The sequence below is a fragment of the Oryctolagus cuniculus genome, chromosome 6 (genome assembly GCF_964237555.1).
Source record: "Oryctolagus cuniculus chromosome 6, mOryCun1.1, whole genome shotgun sequence".
Lineage (NCBI taxonomy): Eukaryota > Metazoa > Chordata > Mammalia > Lagomorpha > Leporidae > Oryctolagus > Oryctolagus cuniculus.
The window spans coordinates 81,554,197-81,573,487 of record NC_091437.1 but is presented as its reverse complement, the minus strand read 5'-3'; the positions used below and the strand labels follow the sequence as shown (position 1 = coordinate 81,573,487).

The 19,291-nt window shown below is 45.1% G+C and overlaps 1 protein-coding gene and 1 long non-coding RNA gene across 11 annotated transcripts in view; one reads left to right on the top strand and one right to left on the bottom strand.

The window, feature by feature from the left end:
• LOC103348026 (uncharacterized) overlaps window positions 1-2,183 on the bottom strand; it is a 112,116-nt gene extending 109,933 nt beyond the window's left edge. For 7 of the 10 annotated variants that reach the window (XR_011390001.1, XR_011390002.1, XR_011390003.1 and 4 more), the window contains exon 1: window positions 1,983-2,183. This is a non-coding gene — a long non-coding RNA (uncharacterized lncRNA). Of the gene's footprint in view, window positions 1-310; window positions 540-1,982 lie in introns of those variants that run through there. The other 3 variants (XR_011390006.1, XR_011390007.1, XR_011390008.1) reach the window with 2 other exon arrangements.
• A 229-nt stretch (window positions 2,184-2,412) lies between these two features.
• Window positions 2,413-18,039, top strand: SDR16C5 (short chain dehydrogenase/reductase family 16C member 5). The gene is made up of 7 exons (XM_002710486.5): window positions 2,413-2,548; window positions 4,760-5,106; window positions 7,636-7,767; window positions 10,449-10,548; window positions 13,371-13,515; window positions 14,671-14,796; window positions 17,713-18,039. Exons 2-7 carry the CDS (start codon window positions 4,774-4,776, stop codon window positions 17,804-17,806), a joined length of 930 nt encoding a protein of 309 aa, XP_002710532.1. The 5' UTR covers window positions 2,413-2,548; window positions 4,760-4,773; the 3' UTR covers window positions 17,807-18,039.
• The last annotated feature ends 1,252 nt before the right edge of the window (window positions 18,040-19,291 follow it).

Genomic DNA, 19,291 nt, shown 5'->3' with positions numbered 1-19,291 from the left:
TCGGGAGGGAGGGTGGGGTGCTCTCTTAAGATGCAGTCTCAGGTGCTCCAAAATGGAGTCCTTACTGTCAAGGTGTTACTTTAAATTCACTTTCAGTTTTTTAATGCACATAATTCAATTTTCCCTAGAAAATTTAGGTCATAGCATATATTTAGTCTGGTGCTATGTTTTTAAAATTCATATCACATGAACAGTATTTTACAAAGCCTTAATAAGCATAATTTTATAAAGATTATATAAAAAACAACAGACTACTCCATCTGCACAAACTTCTTAGAAATTAATGATCCTTTTTTATTAGTACACTTACTTTCTGAAGAGGTAATACATTCGTAGGACTTATTGGAGTGAAAAATTGCTTTCCCTTCCTTGGCTTGCAATGACCCAGTTTCTCTTCCTGAAGGCAGCAAACAATACCTGATTCTTCAGTAAAGTTAAAGTCCTGTGGGTGGAATTGGGTCAGAAGGCACCTCTCTCACTCCTTGTTTCCAGAATTACATAATCGACACCACTCCTCTAGAAAGACATACTACTTTTTGTTTGTTTTTTTTTTTAAATATGTGTACATTCCACAAGCAAGAAACTTTAGTATGCCTCTCTCTTATCCTAAGGCCTAAGAAATTGTGGTCAGATGGTTTTCTCTTGTGCTTATTAGCCCATTGTACACCGTTTACCATCAACTGCCCATTTCTAGCCTTTGTTCACAAGGATTCATTAAAAACCCTTTCTTAGCAGTAAAGGATTATAGTCAGTCCTCTGTGTTCCCCCACATCAAGTCAAAGCTGGACCATCTGCACCCGGCAGGGCCTCTGGCCCCTTCCCTTGTATCAGCGATGCATCTGCCACTGCCTGTGCTCATATTTTGCATGAGATTTCTTTCTTGAAGCCCACCCTGGACTTGTGATCAGGAAGAAGAGTGACAGCTCAGGGTTGTGCTCAGAGAAGTCATGCAGTTGATGGAAGACTGGAGTTTGCCATCTGAATTCCCGCAGACAGCCTACATGACCTGGGGGCCCTCACCCAACCTTTGCACGCCTCTGGGCATCCTCACGTCCAGCTGTTGCTCACCCCTGTGCCTCAGCCCATGCCATCTCCCCAGTCTGGAGGGCCCTTCCAGCTCCGCTAGCTGTCTCCACCCAGGCTGGGTGTCCTCTTCAATGGACCCTGGGGCACCTGAGTTACCTGTCTATGGAACACCCTGTGCAGTTCATGAATGAGTCTCCCAGTGCCCCCTTGGGAGCTCTGCAGCTCCCCCAGAGTCCTGCACAGCCTATGTCCCTGGGTGGTGATGGCTGATGAGAAACCAGTGCACAAACACACGCCTGCCCCACTCACCTTCCAGTGGGCCAAACGCTTCCTACAGCTCCGTGACACCCCATACATAGCACAGCTGGCCACCTTTCAGGTGTCCTCTCTTTCAGGCTTGTACCCCCTACCTGTTTCTTTTCACACACAAATAAAGAACAAATGTCCCCGCATATCCTTGGCTATGTCCGGGACACATCTAGGTTTAGCAAAGTCTGTCTCCTCTGTGCCCTCACCACTGTGTCCTACCCAGCCCTCAGGTGAATTCCAAACCCAAGCTTGTCCTGGCTCCAGGTTTTCTCTTCAACACCTCATAAATTACAACCGTGTCTACTCTTTATGCCATCCATCAAACTGCACCCTCTATTATAAGGATTCCCACGGGGACTTCTGCTTATAGATCATTTGCTATTTTTATTTACGGATGTTACTTACCTTTGTCTTCTCTTGACAGATGTATCATTGCTATGTCGTCAGAATCTTGCCACGCAGAGATGTTCAATAAAAACAGGTTGCGTCGCCAAGCACCGCTGACTCTTATTCGATTTTTATTTCCCAACTTACTCTTGTCAGAACAAATTTCTCCCTCGCCCTCTTCCCCCTGGCCACCAGCCAGCAGCCACCGCCTCCCCGGCGGCTCCCAAGCCGACACCCACGCCCACGCCCACACGGTTTACCTCCGCTCGGCGGGAAAACTGTTGACTTTGGATCCCAAGAGGAGCCACCAGACTCTCTAGAGAAGTCGGGCCGGGTGCTGCAGGCTGCAGAGGCTCCGCCAGGCCCCTCCCCAGCATGATCTCCGCAGCTGCCTCCTCTTTTCTCTCTAACGCTAAGCTTCCCAATCTAAGGGTCCTGCTCTGCAAACACCTGGGGAACATATTTTAATGCAGACGCCTGGGCCCCTTCCGACCCAGAAATTCTGACTTCATGATCCAGGGTGCAGCCTGGGCATCAGATATGTTAAACTTACGAGAAGTCCCGACTTGCGCGCCCTGGCTCTACGACCGGATTTCCAGCTCCTAAATCTCCCAGCTCCGGAAAAGAAGAAAGCAGTGCAGGCGCCCCACCCCCGGCGCAGGCGGCCCCACCCCCGGCGCGGGCGCGGCAGTCCCGCCCTTGGACCTGGGCTCCGGCCGGCGGCGGGATAAACACCTGAACTTCGCCGAACTGTGAGGCGGGGACGCGGGTGCGTGGGGAGGACGAGGCCGGCTTCTCGGCGGACAGCAAGGGCAGCGTTTCTGGGGTGAGTGGCCGAGATCAAAGACCCCTGCGCTGGCTCCCCAAGGAGGTGGCGCCGGCTGGCTTCGCGCCCGGGCAGGGGTTGTGCGAGGTCACCTTATGCTCTGATGTAGACGGGAACACGCCCGAGGGGCGCGGATCCGCGAGCTACAGCCGGGCCAGGGGCGAGCCTGGGGTTGTGGCAAGCTGGAGAGAACGCCCACGGCCGGGGAGTGTGCAGCTCTGGCGTCCCCGAGGCCCAGGTTCCCTAAGCTGGTACAAACCCCGACCTCCCCTTCCCTGAGGGGTGAGCTGCCAGCTCCCTCCACATCGCGAGCAGAGGACGTGGTGCCTGCCTGGTCGCTTCTGCGGCCCAAGTTCCCTGCTGTCTGTTGTTCAGAGAATCTCCCTTTCCTTGCCCCAACGCCCCCAGTTCTCCCCTTTCAGCCAAAGCTGTTCAACAATCTGTCTATTCCTTTACCTGACCCCTGGGACCAGGCAGGGCAGACCTGCCGCTGCACCGTGGTGGAGGAAGAAGGCGCCGGCCTAAAATGAACTCAGTTTAGCTCAGCCTTTGGACCTCCTAGACCACGGAAGGGAGACGCCAAAAAAGTCTTCTGCCTGATTAAATGTAATGTGCCGCAATGGCCAGAGCTGCACCGATCCAAAACCAGGAGCCAGGTGCTTCCTCCCAGTCTCCCATGCGGGTGCAGGGGCCCAAGAACTTGGGCCATCTTCCACTGCTTTCCCAGGCCACAGCAGAGAGCTGGATCGGAAGAGGAGCAGCCAGGACTAGAACTGGCGCCCATATGGGATGCCGACGCGGGAAGCAGAGGATTAACCTACTGTGCCACAGCGCCGGCCCCAGTAAAGCATCTTGTAAGCTCGTTTTCACTAAAATGTGTGTGACTGACAGCAGGAGCTATCAGTCAAGGGGAGGCCTTTGATTCATTCAGCAGACCTGAGTGTCTACTTGGGGAGCCATCCTATGAATCTGAGAAATGCATCAACCTCTAAAAGGTGCTTAGTGGAAGCTAGGCACGATAGTCAAGCATGGAACATTCTCATTGCATCTGCAAAAGTACCCTATGTTGCAGGACTGGGAGAGAAGACCCACAGATGCTAAGTAGCCTGCCATAGCCTTTCCCTGCTGGGCAGGGCAAGGCAAGAGTCCAGATCTGTCTCACCTCAGTCCCATAAGTAATGTGGAGCTGGTGGCAAGGGGTCCTCCGGACTTGGGGAATGGACATATGAGGGTACTTCAAAATGTTCCTGGAAAATGTTAGTCCTAGTTTGCCAAGTCCTCAGAGAAACTGCCAGTCTTGACTCATGGGTGGGAGCAATCAGTACCCCTGTGAGTGGCCAGGTCAGAAACATGCCCTACCTGGATCCTAGAAAGTATGGATTCAAGGGCATCTTTCCTCATACCCACAGGCTTCGGGGCCTGCTGTACTGTACTGTGAACCCTTTTCTCTGTTCTTCTTGGGCCACTGCAAAGTAGTAGGGAAGTGAAATCCCCAGGCAGCTGGCTTGAAGCCACATGTAGAAGATTCATTTAATGTGAACAAATGCTTTTGGAAGGAAATATGTATCATGACATAGCATGGATTTCACGATTTTTTTTTTCGGTATGAAAATAAATGTCTTTATTCCAATTTTGCAATGATGCATTTGAAGTCCCTTAGTGTGTTATTGCCTGCAATGCCATTGGAAAATGTTCAAAACACTTCTCAAATACTTTGTGCAAATAGAAATTTACATTTCCCTCTGGGATCTGAGATTCGGCATAGCAATGCAAAGTTAAAGGACACCAAGACAAAATGAGAACAGAGAAATCTAAAAGGAGACAAAAATAAAAGCAGAAATTAGCAGATATGTCATAAACATTGCAGTGTGGCCAAGTCTTTGAACATAAAATCATCCAACAGGATTTATGATTATTATGAATGACCACTGATTAGGAAGAAATAATGAGCTTACCCTTTGGGTTAAAGCTGGTATGGGAGCTACAGTGCCTGGCTCACATACATTTCTGAATGTACAAGACATAGCAGGCCTGCAGGTAGGCAGCCACATAAAAAAGAGAAGCAGATATTAACCTGTTGGGTTCCTCCCCCATTCTGAGGTCAAAGCCTGCTCCCAAGTCAGATGTTTCAATCAGGTTTCTCAGTTACTTCAGCTCTTCCAGAAACTCAGAGCTCCGTATAGGAAGCAAACATTCCATCTCTTTTCATAGGTGTCAGCCAGAACATGTCTTCCAACCTGAAATCAGCAAAGGAGTTTCTTGTTTTCTTGGGAAGGTCACTGTTGAGCATTCTGGAGGGTATGGTTTTAGCCATAATCCCAAGGCCGCGAAAGAACGTCGCTGGTGAGATCGTCCTCATAACAGGTGCGGGCAGTGGACTCGGAAGGCTCCTCGCCTTGCAGTTTGCCCGCCTGGGCTCTGTGCTTGTTCTCTGGGATGTCAACAAGGAGGGGAATGAGGAGACATGCCAAATGGCTCTGAATGCTGGAGCCACGAAAGTACACGCCTATACCTGTGACTGCAGCCAGAGGGAAGATGTATACAGAGTGGCCGATCAGGTAAATGGAGGGGGGGGGCTTACCATTTTTTGTGGGTTGTCAGCACCCTAAGTCAATACTAGGATGTGTGTCAATTTTGTGCTCATTTGCCTTTCTCAGTGCCTATATGTCTGTCTCCAGTATCTCTTTCATTTTAAAAATATTGGTGGGGAGGGGGAGAGGCAATTAGGATTTCTGAGCTCAAGATGCTGTTAGTATGCTGTATGTATTAGATAATAATTCTATAAAGCCCATTCTTATCCCCCTTTCAGAAACAAAGGAAACTGAAGATTCAGGCAGGTGTGTGGCTTACAACTGATAAGTAGCAGAACTACAGCTTGGACTTGAGTTGGTTGACTCTGAACTACCACACTCCAGTGCCTGTACTGACTCCTGTTACAGGATAAGAATAAGCATCAGTGGCCATGTCATCCTTTGAGGATGAACAAACCAAGGCAGAGAGACACTAAATAGCCTTCCCTAGGTCACAAAGCTAGTGCATGACCCAGCCAGGATTTGCAGTCATATTGAGTCTGATTTTCAATCCAGGCTATGTCCACTGCTCCCCCATGGCTTTCATTTGAAAGCGTGTTTCTTTTAAGGAGTCATAAGAAAGCCAGAGGATGTTACTCATCTTAAAGATTATTACCACATTAGCATCTTTGGTGATTATACTGATGCACATATAAAGAAAGTATTCTGGAGGCTAAGCCACCAATATGTGACAGCAAGGGTGTTCTTAGTTCATGGAGGCACAGCCTTGGCCCCCTAAGGACTTCCCTACCCTCACATTGGCTTTCATACACCAACATCTGTCTGCTGGGCCACTTTGTGCCTGCCTGCTTTAGGAGAAGGAAGAACCGAGATGAACCTGCAACAAGCAATGCACCTGTGTTGTAAAATTCTTCCATAGCTTCTGATTCAACTGGGATCCCTGGGCTACTGCATAGCTCACTTGCTAGTGGAAAGGTTTGCCCATCATGGGCAGGTGAGTTTTTGGCTTGCAATTTTGTCTTTCCACCTTACAGCTCTCTTCCTATCATCTGCACATCACAAGCCACCCAGTACGGCCTCGAGAGCAAACCTGACAAGCTCACACAGCTTACACTGGGACTACCCTTCCTAGCTGCAGCTGATCTTACAGCTGTGTGGTCTAAATTTACAGTGATGAAATTCAGAACCCACGGGACAGTGCAGGGACAGTCCCACCTCCTGTCATCAGTGCCAAGAAAGCCTGTGCCCACACCCCACACAAGAGCCAAGGTGGCAGGCTGAAGGTCTGTGAGATGGGAAAGGCTCCAGTGTTACACCTACAAGTTTTGTTTTCTGGTTAAAAATGATTGAATGCCTGCTCTGGCCAGTGGATATCCCAGCAGCAAACAGGATCTTCTAGGACCCACCCCTCCTAGTTCTTATGCATCAAAATGGGAGGTAGAGGGAAGAAAACCAACCAGTCTGGGCAAACAGGACAGGCAGGCAGATTCTAATCTGTGCTTTTTTGGTAAAATATGTGTGGGTCTGCTTCTTCAGTTCATTTCCTATGTTACCCCCATCTCCAGGTGGGCTAGATCCTGGTCTATGTGATATCTGGCTATAGTGGAGCTATGCTCATGTCCCTTTGCATTGAATAAGATGATATGCCACTAGGAGTGGGCATTTAGCCTACCAGTTAAGATGCCCATGTCCCAGTCAGAGTACCTGGGTTCAATCCCCAGCTCCAAGTGCTAACTGCAGCATCCTGCCAGTGCAGACATGTGGAGAGACCTGGGTTCCCAAGTCCTGGCTTGAACTTCTTCCCAGGTCTAGCTATTGCAAGCATTTGAACCAGGAGTCCAACAGTGGATGGAAAAGCTCTCTGTCAAAAAAATTAAAATAAGGCCGGCGCCGCGGCTCACTAGGCTAGTCCTCCGCCTTGTGGTGCCGGCACACCGGGTTCTAGTCCCAGTTGGGGTGCCGGATTCTGTCCTGGTTGCCCCTCTTCCAGGCCAGCTCTCTGCTGTGGCCAGGGAGTGCAGTGGAGGATGGCCCAAGTGCTTGGGCCCTGCACCCCATGGGAGACCAGGATAAGTACCTGGCTCCTGCCATCGGATCAGCGTGATGCGCCGGCCATGGCAGCCACTGGAGGGTGAACCAACGGCAAAAGGAAGACCTTTCTCTCTGTCTCTCTCTCTCACTGTCCACTCTGCCTGTCAAAAAAAAAAAAAATTAAAATAAGTAAAATTAAAAACAAATGAGAAAATAAATGCTATTTACTCAGTGCAGAACTAAGTTACAAATCACTTAGGATAAGAATGGCTCTCATTGTGGAAGGGAAGTAGCATTTCAGCATTGGAACCATCTTAATCGAGAGAGGAAACAATGAGAAAAAAGCCATCAGAATTGGCTCTCTAGTGCAATGTAGATAGTGCAAGAGATAAGCAGACTTTGTTTTTAGAGTTCATAAACACAGTCTGAGTTAAGGATTTATAAATTTATGACTACGGGAAAACAAAACCTAGACCATATAAGAAATTGCTGCATTAGTGATGTTGCTCTTGTTTTTCAACTCAGGTTAAAAAAGAGGTTGGCGATGTTTCCATCCTAATCAACAATGCCGGAATCGTAACAGGCAAAACCTTCCTCGAATGCCCAGATGAGCATATGGAAAAGTCATTTGATGTGAATTTCAAAGCACATTTGTGGGTAATTATCTCTCCTTAAAAAAAATTTAAAGTGACTCTCATATTTAGAAGTACTTTCCCCTTACCCCTTCACGTTATGATTATCCCTGAATGAAGCCCAGACATCTCAGCTTTGGACTTGTCCTGGTCTTCCCAGTTCTGCTCTCCTGATCACACTTAGGCTGCATCTGCTGGAACCTCTGTTCAGTGAACACTGAAGACAGAGCTGCCTTGCTGTCATACTGCAGTTTACTGCTAGTCTGCAAAGGCTGGGGACTGTGCAAGCTCTTCCCATGTTTCTTACACAGCTCAATGAGACCAGGGATTGCAGAACTGAAGACTTGCTGCATCAAGGCTGTACAGGAAGTCCCTGCAGTTTTGATAAAGCAGGGTGGCTTTATCATTGCCTCAGCTGAACCATTTTGACTAATGAAAGGGAGCACTAATAGAAAAGCAAGCATTATGCATGCTAGGAGACATACTACTTGAGTCCCTGCCACCCATATTGGAGACTTGTACTGAGTTCCAGGCTCCTGGCCTCAGCCAGCCCAGCTCTGGCTATTTGAGGCATCTGGGGTATGAACCAACAAAAGGAAAACCGACCTCTCTCTCTCTGTCTGTCTGTCTCTCTCTCTCTCTCTCTCCCTTTTAAAAATAAATGGATTTTTATTTTTTTAGAAAAAAAATTTTTTTAAAGCAAGCATTAATGAGGGCTGGCCAATCCACAACCATACTTTCCTAACTGGAGACAAGAGAATTTCCTCCAGTAACCCTGGTCACCGTGTGATACCACCACCAAGGCACAACCTGCCTTCTAAAGTGATGCACCCACTTCCAGAAGCTGTGCTTGCTGGCCTTTGCCGAGACCAGCCTTCTCAGGCCTCCCCATGCCCTGCATGCGCCCTGCTACTGCCTCTCCCAGATTCTGACCTCTGTGATTCTAGCCCTACTCACAGCTCATCAGTCCTCAGGCAAGGAAAGCTGTTGCCTTCTGAGCGTGATTGCTGGCAGTTGAGAGCTCCCTCTCCATTCTCTTCTTCCCTTTCCCACCCAGCTGTCCTTCAGCAGCCTTCTAATGTGATTTGACGCTTAGAGATCTTATGTCCCCTACTTTCACCAAGAGTGTAATGTTAATAAGTGGTATTCTCCATGTTCTGCATACTTTTGGGGAGGAAAAAAAAGGAAAGAGTCAGAACTTGGTGGACACCAAGCTGCTATAGAATTACTGCAAATGATTTCTCTTGTTTCAAATGTCCTTCTGCCTTGTACTTTATATATATAATACATACATATAGACATATACATTGCATGGCTCATTTTTATTCTAACAACATATAGTTAATATATAATATATTCTATATGAGGAGTCTTCAGGAAATTCACAAAACATGTGCATTGTGAAAAAAACATTTGAAAACTTGAAAAACTGATATACCAAAATAAACTTTAAGTCCATTTCCCATAAGCTTTTTGTAGTCTAATCACATATAATATTATGTAAATATATAATAACGTATTTGTAGTTAGAGTGAAGACCGTAATCCCCTTAAACATCTCATTCTTGTGGCTTCTGTTTTACTACTGTCTTCCTACCTGTCCCACTCCCTGCTCCCTTCATAGTCTCTTCTTCCTCCTCTTCTGGTTCTCCCCTAAATCCGGTACCCCACCACTCCATTCTGGGCTCTCACTCTCTTCATGCTTTCTGGACAAGTTCTTTGAGCACCTGTGCACTGCCAAGCACAGAGAGCCGTGGGATAGCCAGGAGCCCAGGAAGTGTGCTGGCTCATGGAAGACCACAAAAGCAGGAAACATCTTATCCTGCCACACTGTTTTCTTTCTCTACGTGTTAGTTTCTCTCTGAAAGGTGCTGCAATGGAGGCAAATCAAGGATCTTTGACCTTCATGAGCGAGCTCTTTCCCTACCTCCGTGTGGTCGTTGGAGGTGATGAATTCCTTGTTTGTTGCAGAAGACATCTTAGCCAAAAGCTCCTTTCTCTCTTCTGTATCTTCAGTTTAATTGTGCGCTGTTGCAGGGTCTGGCGTGAAGCCTCAGCACGCATGTACAGTGTGTGATGATCAAACAGGGTGGCTGCCCTGCACCTTCCTTCCCCAGGTCCGGGTCAAAGGTGAAGCAGTTCTACAGTGCTGTGAGCCAGTGCACCCTGCCGCTTTCTAACAGATCGTCTGTTTTATGAAATGAAATAAAATTACAAGAGCATTATTCAGAGAGGTGGACATGAATTTAAAACAAAGTGCTCTTTTTCAATGGAAGCCAACAGCAGCATGTCCTGTGACCAACGTTCGCAGTGCATTTGAAATTCAAACTTAAGGGAGGAAAGGCAGCAGAAATCGAAACAATTCCAGTCTTCGGTGCTTGTCAACAGGTTTGGATTGTAGCTGCCATAGCTAAGATTCTCCCATTCTCCTCTCATTATTGTTTTAATGTTGTGTTGTTAAAAATCAGGAGCAAAAAAAAAAAAAAGTTATTTTTTAATAACGTAGGAATTGCCATAAGAAAATATTGATGTAACAGGTTGACATAGTTACTTTCCAGATGTTTGAGTTTTTATACCCCAGTATGACATTTCAGATATTTTTATGAGCTGAAAAAAAATTTTTATTACACTAATCATATATAAACATCTGAAAAAAAAATCTACAATGCAGTATTAAATGTTGAAATTTTTCCTTTGCTCTTCTTAGACTTATAAAGCCTTTCTACCTGCTATGATTGCTAATAACCATGGACATTTGGTTTGCATTTCAAGTTCAGCTGGATTAGTTGGAGTAAATGGGCTAGCAGGTAAGAGAAATAGAATATTTTACAGTTGCAAACTTCCTTACAACCTTAATTTATATCACAGCTCTAAATAATCACAAGTGACTAAAGAATGATAAATGGAGAGGTTTAGTCTATATAATAAGCAGTTAAGAACTTCTTTGGGAGGCAGAATTCATGTAAGCAAAATTGCTTACATGAAGTTGAAGTACGCACTTAGGAATCACTAGATCTTTTACAATCCCTCGGTTTAAAGAAGACAAAGATGGGCATTTGGCCTAGTAGTTAAGACACCTATGTCCCATTTCAGAGTGCTTGGGCTAAGGTCCCACCTCTGGCTCCTCTTTCCAGCTTCTTGCTCATGGAAACCTGAGAAGCAGCAGTGATGGCTCAAGTAATTGGATTCCTGCCAACCTTGTGGGAGACCTGGATTAAGTTCCTGGCTCCAGGCTCCCAGCCATTGTAGGCATTTGGGGAATGGGAGTTAGCGCGCACTCTCGCTCTCTCTCTCTCTCTCTCTCTTCCCCTGAAATAATTTTTTGAAAAAAAATTAGAGGAGAGAAAGATATTCCCACCTCACTGATAATGTTTTTGGAAGAAGTAATCAACACAGCCTCTGTTCCCCAAAATTCCCCTCGCATTGTTACCAGGGTGATACAGATAACCACCTTGTCTTCTCCTAAAGTTCCCATTAAGTGGTCTTCCCTGCTGTGAGTTGGAGAAAGTTTCTTCACCCCAAGAAACCTAGAATTGGCCTCTCTGCTGTTGCACTGGTTGATGGCCTTGCAGGAAGTAGTGGTCATTGTTGTTTCCCTTGCAGCACTCATCTGAGTGGCAATAGCACAGAGTGACACAGAGCTGCACCAAGATCCTCTGCCTAGGAAGCCCAACTCAGTATCTCGCTCTAGGAGGAGGAGAACCCTTGTCCTTACCTCCCAGGGTGTCCACTAGAGCAGTTGTCCTGTGTCCTGGCTTACACAGATCTCTGAGGTAGTTTGAAATAGTTTGCCATTGGGTGCTTCCTGATGCCTTTGAGCTAAAACTCATATTAGCTCAGTATGTCTAAGTTACATGAATAAGTTTTTTAGAATAAAAAGCCACCTAACATATTACCAATCTATACTCTATGGACACTGGCCTTCCGTTCTTCTATCCTTAGAATTCTTCAGGTGTTAATATTTCCTTTCTCTGAGATGTCTGATAAGCCATGTGCCTTGGAGTCATACAGGCACGTTTACAGTCCCCGCTGATCCCTTTTCTAATGCAGTATCCCTATCTTCTTATATGAGACTTTCCTACCCACGGTTCACCTGACAAACAAGAGTAAGCTTATCAAAATTTCCCATAGTATTAGCTACCCTGCATCATAACCACCAGGGGGCACTAATTGAGACTACAGATTCCCTGGTCCTGGCTGCTCATCAGAATCTTGAGCTGGGGGCACTGTGAGCCGCGTTTATCCCAGATGCCTCAGATAATCCAGGAAGGTGTTCTAGATTCTTCCTCACCCCTTCCATCCCCTCAGCCTTTTTCCCACTGTCTTGGGCAGTACTGGGGCTGACCCACACCTGGCACTTGTTATTTGGAGCTTGCCAGTTGTGATAGCTATGTCGCAACACAACAGGTGAACATGCCTCATCTGACTGTGGGAGTCAGAGAATTATTAGTCCACCTAAACCCCATTTCTCCTCCAAATCTTTTTTGCTCAGCAAATTGAATATTCAGATCTTTTCTTAAAGCAAATGTGATTAAGGGCGGGAAGCTCAAAATGGACATAAAGGCTACTTTCCACTACCCTTGCATCTTCAAGGTCTTTCAGAGGTAGTGGTAGAAGCTAACAGGTGCTTTGTTCTTCTGGTAGTAAAAGAAAAAGTTATAGTTGGAAGCAAACTTGATCTGAGTATCACGACCTGTGCTGACCTCTCTAGCCTAGATTCCTATGTTACCTGCTGTTTTATCTCTTGTATGACCTCCTGCCCCAGTAGAGTTGAAGCTCTTCAGGGCAGGAACTGGATGCACATCTTGTGGCCCCTGTAACTGTGAGCACAGGATCTGGCAGTTCACTAACATGTAAGCACAGTCTATTAGTGTGGCCTTGGGGAGCATCCTGTCACCCTTCTAATCTTGGAATCTACTTGGTCATTAGCAACTGACCTTCAATTGACCTTGAACCTTCCCACTCACTCATCACCTCTTCCAGTGAAAGTAGACCAAGAAAATATAAAAGAACAACTCTGACATTGTTGTCACATTCTTCATTGGTGATTAGTGTTATAAGTCAATCTTAATGTAATGCCATTTGAAGACCTTAGGGTAGTGGCCAGCCCTGTGGCATAGCAGGTAAAGCCTGCAGTGCCAGCATCCCAGATGGGTGCTGGTTCAAGTCCCAGCTGCTCCACTTCCATTCCTGCTCCCTTCTATGGCCTGGGAAAGCAGTAGAAAATGGCCCAAGTCCTTGCGCCCCTATACCCACATGGGAAGACCTGGAGGAAGCTTCTGTCTCCTGGTTTCGTATCAGCCCAGCTCTGGCAGTTGCAGCCAGTTGGGGAGTGAACTAGCGGATGAAAGACTTCTCTCTCTCTCTCTCTCTCTCTCTCTCTCTCTCTGCCTGCCTCACCTTCTCTCTCTGTGTAACTCTTTCAAATAAATAAATAAATCTTAAAAAAAAAAAAAAAAGACCTTAGGGTAAATGAGGGGTCTTCAAAAAATCCATGGAAAATGCCTACTGTGAAAAAACTGTGCATGGATTCCCAATTTTTTGGCACCAAACTAAACATATTTTTATTCTGATTTTCCCACAAATTTTTGAAGTACCATTATACATTAGTAATGTCTGTCTTTTTCAGATTATTGTGCAAGTAAATTTGCAGCTTACGGTTTTGCAGAATCTGTATTTATAGAGACTTTTGCCCAAAACCAAGAGGGAATCAAAACCACAATTGTATGCCCATTTTTTATAAAAACTGGAATGTTTGAAGGTTGTGCTACTAGGTAAGTCTACCTTTTGATTTCAAAGAAACTATATTCTTGAGAATGACTGCTTATCTACTTGATAATGTTCTATTTGCCATATATGTTGTATAAAAGATACTTATCTAGGATTCATCCTGATTTGCAAATAGTTTTAGAATTATGTCTGTTGTAGCTTTCTTAGTCCAGATCACAGGTCCTGGAGTCCACCCAGCAGGACCTGAATTCCAGCTCTGCCAGTCACTGCTGTGTCTGAAACCATGTTTCAGAATTCTTTCTCACAAAAAGACACTGGATGAACATGGTTTAACAAGAGAGTGTCCCAACTAGTAGCCACCTGGAGCCGGAGATCTGCTCATCCCTCTCCTAGGCTATCCTGACCACAGCTGCTTTGTGCCGCCCAATTCTATTCCATGCCTGCCCTGATCCAGGAGGTCTGAAAACCTTTGAAGGGGCATTATCTTAGTCAGTTTGAGCTGCTATAACAATACTGTACACTAGGTGGCTCAAATATTAGAAATTTCTTTCTCACATTTCTGAAGGCAGAAGTCAAAACTCAAAGTGCCAACAGCTCAGGTGTCTAGGGAGGGCCGTCCACCTGGTTTGCAGATGGTCACCTTTTCTCTTGTTTCCTTTTTCGGCTGGAGTGGAGGTGGGGACAGAGAGACAGAGAGATTGTCTCTCTTGCAACTGTTCTTGTAAGGGCACTGATCCCATTCCTGAGCACCCCATCCTAATGATCCCATTTCCTCCCAAAGACTCCACCTCCAAAGACAACAATACAGTGGAGATTGGGTTTCAACTTGTGAGGTTTAGGGGGATATGGTCAGCCCATCGTAAGCACAATGCCCACTTCTGCTTCTAAAGAAGACAGCAAGCAGGTTTTCAACACCTTGCTTCACCATGTTTAGACCATTTGTTTCACATGATTTCTTATGTTTACTGAAACATCAGTTGTATTCATTGGAATCATCATTTTCCATTTCAACTTCTAGTTACACTACTAGTTACTACATTGGTAAAAAGAGAGTAAATATAGAAATAGACAAAACATGGAAGGGAAAGAAATAAGTGATTATGTCTTAGAATATTTTTATTCCTGACCTGAAGGAATTAGTTCTATTAATTTGTTAATTTGGGTTTTGATTTTGTTTTGATTTGTTTTTCATACCCTAGGTGTCCTACTCTGTTGCCAATTCTGGAACCAGAATATGCAGTCAGAAAAATAGTAGATGCTATTCTGCAAGAAAGAGTGTACTTGTATATGCCAAAGTTTTTATACTTCATGATGTTTTTAAAAAGGTAACAATCTCAGCTTTCATTATTTCTGTAGTGTCAAGCAACAGTTCATTCCAAATCCCACTGACAGAAGCCATTTTTAAAATGTCTCTCACATGAATGAATTTTAAAGAGGAAAATCTTCTAAGTCCTCTTGAGCCCATCATTGTGCCCATTTGCTGACATAATCCCAACTCTGCATAGTTCCATCTCTCCCTATAAGTCAAAAACATAGGGTTGGGCCCTGGCTGCCATCTTCAGGATTGCATTTTGTCAGAAAGAAATAGATTTCCTGAATGATCTATGGACAGACTGAAATGAGTTTTTTATAGGAGAGATGCTTTTCTTTGTGCCCATCAGAAAATAATCCCATTGGAACAGATATTGTATATAGGCTTCTTCAAGTACAGGGTCCCAAAGTCAAAGCCAGACCATAAACCAAATGCTTCAGAAATTTGGGTATGAGTAAAATTGGCAATAGATAATAAATTTGAGCAATAACATAAAGAACTTGAGGTGAAATGCTGAAAGAAAAATCACCTCTCAAAAACATAAGAATGAATTTTTGCTCATCTTTCTCTGCTTTCCCTTGGATTTCCATTGCTGAACTCATCAGCTGCAGCCTGTGACATTTTGGCCCAGTTACAGGGACAGTGGTGCCAAACTGCTGAAGCAGCTTGGTTCCTGCTCTCTCAGTCCATTTTCTAGACTGTAACAGGTCATCTGACTGTCCTTCCCCTCACCGGCGTTTCTGTTTTACAAAGAAGCACATTCCATGACTGACCTACTCTGCTCTGTTGAGTTGAAACCTGTCTTCTAACTTTTTGTTGGTCATTCTCACTTTGCCCCTAGCTCTACATGTGATTTCCTTATCCCTGACAATAACAGTTCTTCAGTCCTTTGAAGATAGATTTATACCACATGTCTTCCACATGGCTAACAGCCAGTGTCCTTCCTGTGTACATAAATTTCTTTTCTGATGAGCTAATTATATCTACTTCTCATGATGAACCAAAGTCCCACTCTTCATGTATTGCCAAAGGGTTCAGTGTGTCTGGATGTGGCTATGTGACACAGGGCAAGGGTCTTTGACAAGCAATTTGAAGCCCAGGATTATGATCCTGCGGTTTACTAAGTCTGTGACTCGGCACACCTCCCATTCTCCAGGTCTCACTTTCCTCATTTAAGATTCTGAGACAAGATTTGTCCCATCTTGTAAATGAGTATAATGCCTTGTTTGTGGGGCAGCTGATGTATACCTGATACAGTGGGTACTTCTTACCTGATAGCAGACTATCATATCGGACTAATGCCGACCTTAGGAACACAGCACAGAATTTTTACATGTTCAATAATTGTGTAGGTTTTATTTACTTTTATAGTATATTGGCTCTGGGTCACATCTTGAGAGAGAGAAGATATTTCCTGAGAAGGATGGAGAAAACACAAGGTGACCTCAATGAAGAGAGAATGCATGAAACACACCATCAAGCATTCATTCTGAAAACATTTAGAGAGTGTGGTGTGTGCACCATGCTGTGCTCCCAATCCTAGGATCTAGGGTTAGAGTAATGAACAACACAAATACCCTTGGAATTATATTCTCAGAGGATGGGAATCAAGAAAGGAACAAACAAAAAATAAGGGAAAAGCAATCCCAATCGTCATAGTGTTGGAAAGAAATATAAAGCGGGAAAAGGGAATCTCAAAAGGGAGGGGAGAGGGGTACAAGTTGGGAATTAAAATTCAATATGGTGCTCATGTGACCAGGAAGGTGATACTTGACCAGACCTAAAGTTGGGGGATAGTGTGGGAGGGTCATAAACAACCTGGAGATCTTGGGGTACACACACAGAGGGCCAGTGAACAAGTACAGGATCTTTTTCTTTATCCTACACTTACAACAAGTCTCAGGTTTATTGTGCTTGCCTTGTAACATTGGAGTGATGGCCATGCATGTCTTATAGAGGGGCAAGTGGGGATGGAGGAGACATAGTCTTTGTTTTGTCTTGCCAAATGCCTGAAGATCTATTGCATCTACTGCATCTATTGCATCTACTCCCTCACAATAGTCCCTCCCAGAAAGATAGTTGACTTCATTGCACACTTAAGGAAACTGAGGACTACAACTAAGTACAAGGGATCTTTGGAAGGTTCATAGAGAGCATAATCATTTAGTCTAGTAGTTGAGACACTTGTCCCACCTCAGAGTGCCTGGGTTCAATACCCAGATCCACCACTTAACTCCAGCTTCCTGCTAATACAGACCCTGGGAAGCAGCAGTGATGGCTCAAGTACTTAGCTCCCTGCCACCCACAGGGGAGACCTGGATTGAGTTCTGGCTCTTGTCTTCTCTCCAACCCCCCAAGGGAGGTGGAGTGGAAGGAGAGAGAAAACAAGAGAAGGAGGGAGAGAAAGGCAAAACTAAAAATTGGAGATAAAAAAACATTTTTAAAAATCTGTTTTTTTTAAAGTTCATGGAAAATTATTATGAAAAACTATGCAAGTAGTTCAATTTTTTCATAAAAGAAAGATCTTAGAGTTCTACTTTTCCCTGAAATTTTTTCAAGTATGCTTGTGCGTTGCTTAAGCCAGCATTGCAAATGATGGCTGGGATTCCAGACATGCTCAGCTACCCCTAAGCCTGTCCCCACCACACAGGACTTTCTTGCTCCTCAGTCATAATAAAATGTAGTGACACTTTGGAAACTGAAGTGAGAAGTAAACTGAATGCTGTAAACAAAGCCAGGAGAGCTGTAGAGGCTCTGAGTAGGTGTCCTTCTGTATAGCAGACAAAGCTCGGTGACACTGAGACTGGTAGCACTGAGACCCAGTGATGTGTGTGTGAATGAGTGACTTCACCTTTAACTTCAGCTAAGCTGCTAAAGATTCTCTTGAAAATAATAACCAAGTAAAATTGCTCTCTTGTATTCTCTTTAGTTTCTTGCCCATCAAGACGGGATTGCTTATATGTGACTATATGGGCATCTTCCATGTAATGGATGGCTTCACTGGCCAAAAGAAGAAAGCCTAAAGAGAAACTCCATGGCTGATGTCATCTGATACCTAACATTACTTAATGCTTATATCAAAGAAGAAAAGTACTTTTGTCTGGCAATAGAATACATCTGGAGACCACAAGCACCATCTGAATTCTGCTATCTGGACTAGAAAGTTTAACCACTGTCTGAAAATGATGTTGCTGTCTCCTTTTCTGTTGAGTTTTGGTTTTGGCTTGTTTGTTTTCAAAACTAAAGACAGACAGCTTGGTTTTGTTGTTTTCATTTGCAACAGATGCAAGTGTTTGATAAGCTGCTGGCATGAGCTGCCTTGAGTTTTGGTCATTGAAAAGGTGACTCCCACAGAGCTGGTGGCTGTGGTTGAATTTATACTGGGGATTGTGGTTGGAGCAGGGAACAGTGGGGCTGGGAAGTTTTGTGTGTGTGTGTGTGTTTTTTTTTTTTGTTTTTTTTTTTTTGTTGTTGTTGTTTTGTTTTGTTTTGTTTTGAGAGGTAGAGGTACAGACAGTGAGAGGGAGAAACAGAAAGGTCTTCCATCCACTGATTCACTCTCCAAATGGCAGCAACAGCCAGTGCTGGGCTGATCAGAAGCCAGGAGCCAGGATTGGAAGCCAGGAGCTTCCTCCAGGTCTCCCACACAAGTGCAGGCACCAAAGAGCGTGGGCTGTCTTCTACTGCTTTCCCAGACCATAGCAGAGAGCTGGATCGGTAGAGGAGCAGCTGTGACTAGAACCATCGCGCATTTAGGATGCTGACGCTGCAGGCAGAGGATTAACCTACTATGCCCACTGACCCTGGGGCTGAGAAGTTGAATGCCCTCTCTCCAGTGGACATGGAGCTCTGCTTATCCCATCACTTCACTCTCAGCTTTGGCCTTTTTAAACTTTGATCACCTGTTTTGGAAAAGGCCAGCCTTCATACCCTTCCTTCCAAAGCAGCTACACAAACAGTGCCCTGGAGTCAAACCAAGGAGCAACCTGGCTACAAGTCCGTTGGGCACCACCACATCAGGGAGCCTTGCTGGGCTTTCCTGAACCACCCTCCTCAGCAGTGATCCTAGACCAAACCCTCAAATAGGATCCCATTTTTTTTCCTAGAATTGATCAAAGAATGGTTGCTTCTTCCTCTGAAAATGAAATTCTACTGAGTTAGATTTACTGCTTTGTTAATCCACAAAGCATGTCCTTGTGGTTCATTTGAAGTGTTTAACTTAGTATTTCAAGTGGGGATTTGTGGCAAGGCACTTTTCCACCGAGTGGGCAGTTTGATGCGTGCGTATTCATCGGAGCTGCCCTTGCCTTGAATCTATTGTATTCGTACAGTTTAATCAACTGGCAAACGGCTTTCATGCTTTGGAGACTAACTATAAAAGCAAGATTAAGAAACATGTGTTAATTACCATATCTCTGGGACCCCTTCCCAGACTGGTGTCGGCACCTGCCCTGCCAGAGCAACGGCAGCCTTTGTCCCTGGCCTTCTTGCGGGGAGCAGTGAGGGGT

What these genes read in the sequence shown, in the direction of transcription:
- SDR16C5 (XM_002710486.5), top strand. Translation starts at nt 4,774, where the DNA reads ATGTCTTCCAACCTGAAATCAGCAAAGGAGTTTCTTGTTTTCTTGGGA. An exon ending in TTTGAAGGTTGTGCTACTAG is followed by an intron (nt 13,516 to 14,670) that starts GTAAGTCTACCT and finishes TTCATACCCTAG; the next exon opens with GTGTCCTACTCTGTTGCCAA. An exon ending in TTCATGATGTTTTTAAAAAG is followed by an intron (nt 14,797 to 17,712) that starts GTAACAATCTCA and finishes TATTCTCTTTAG; the next exon opens with TTTCTTGCCCATCAAGACGG.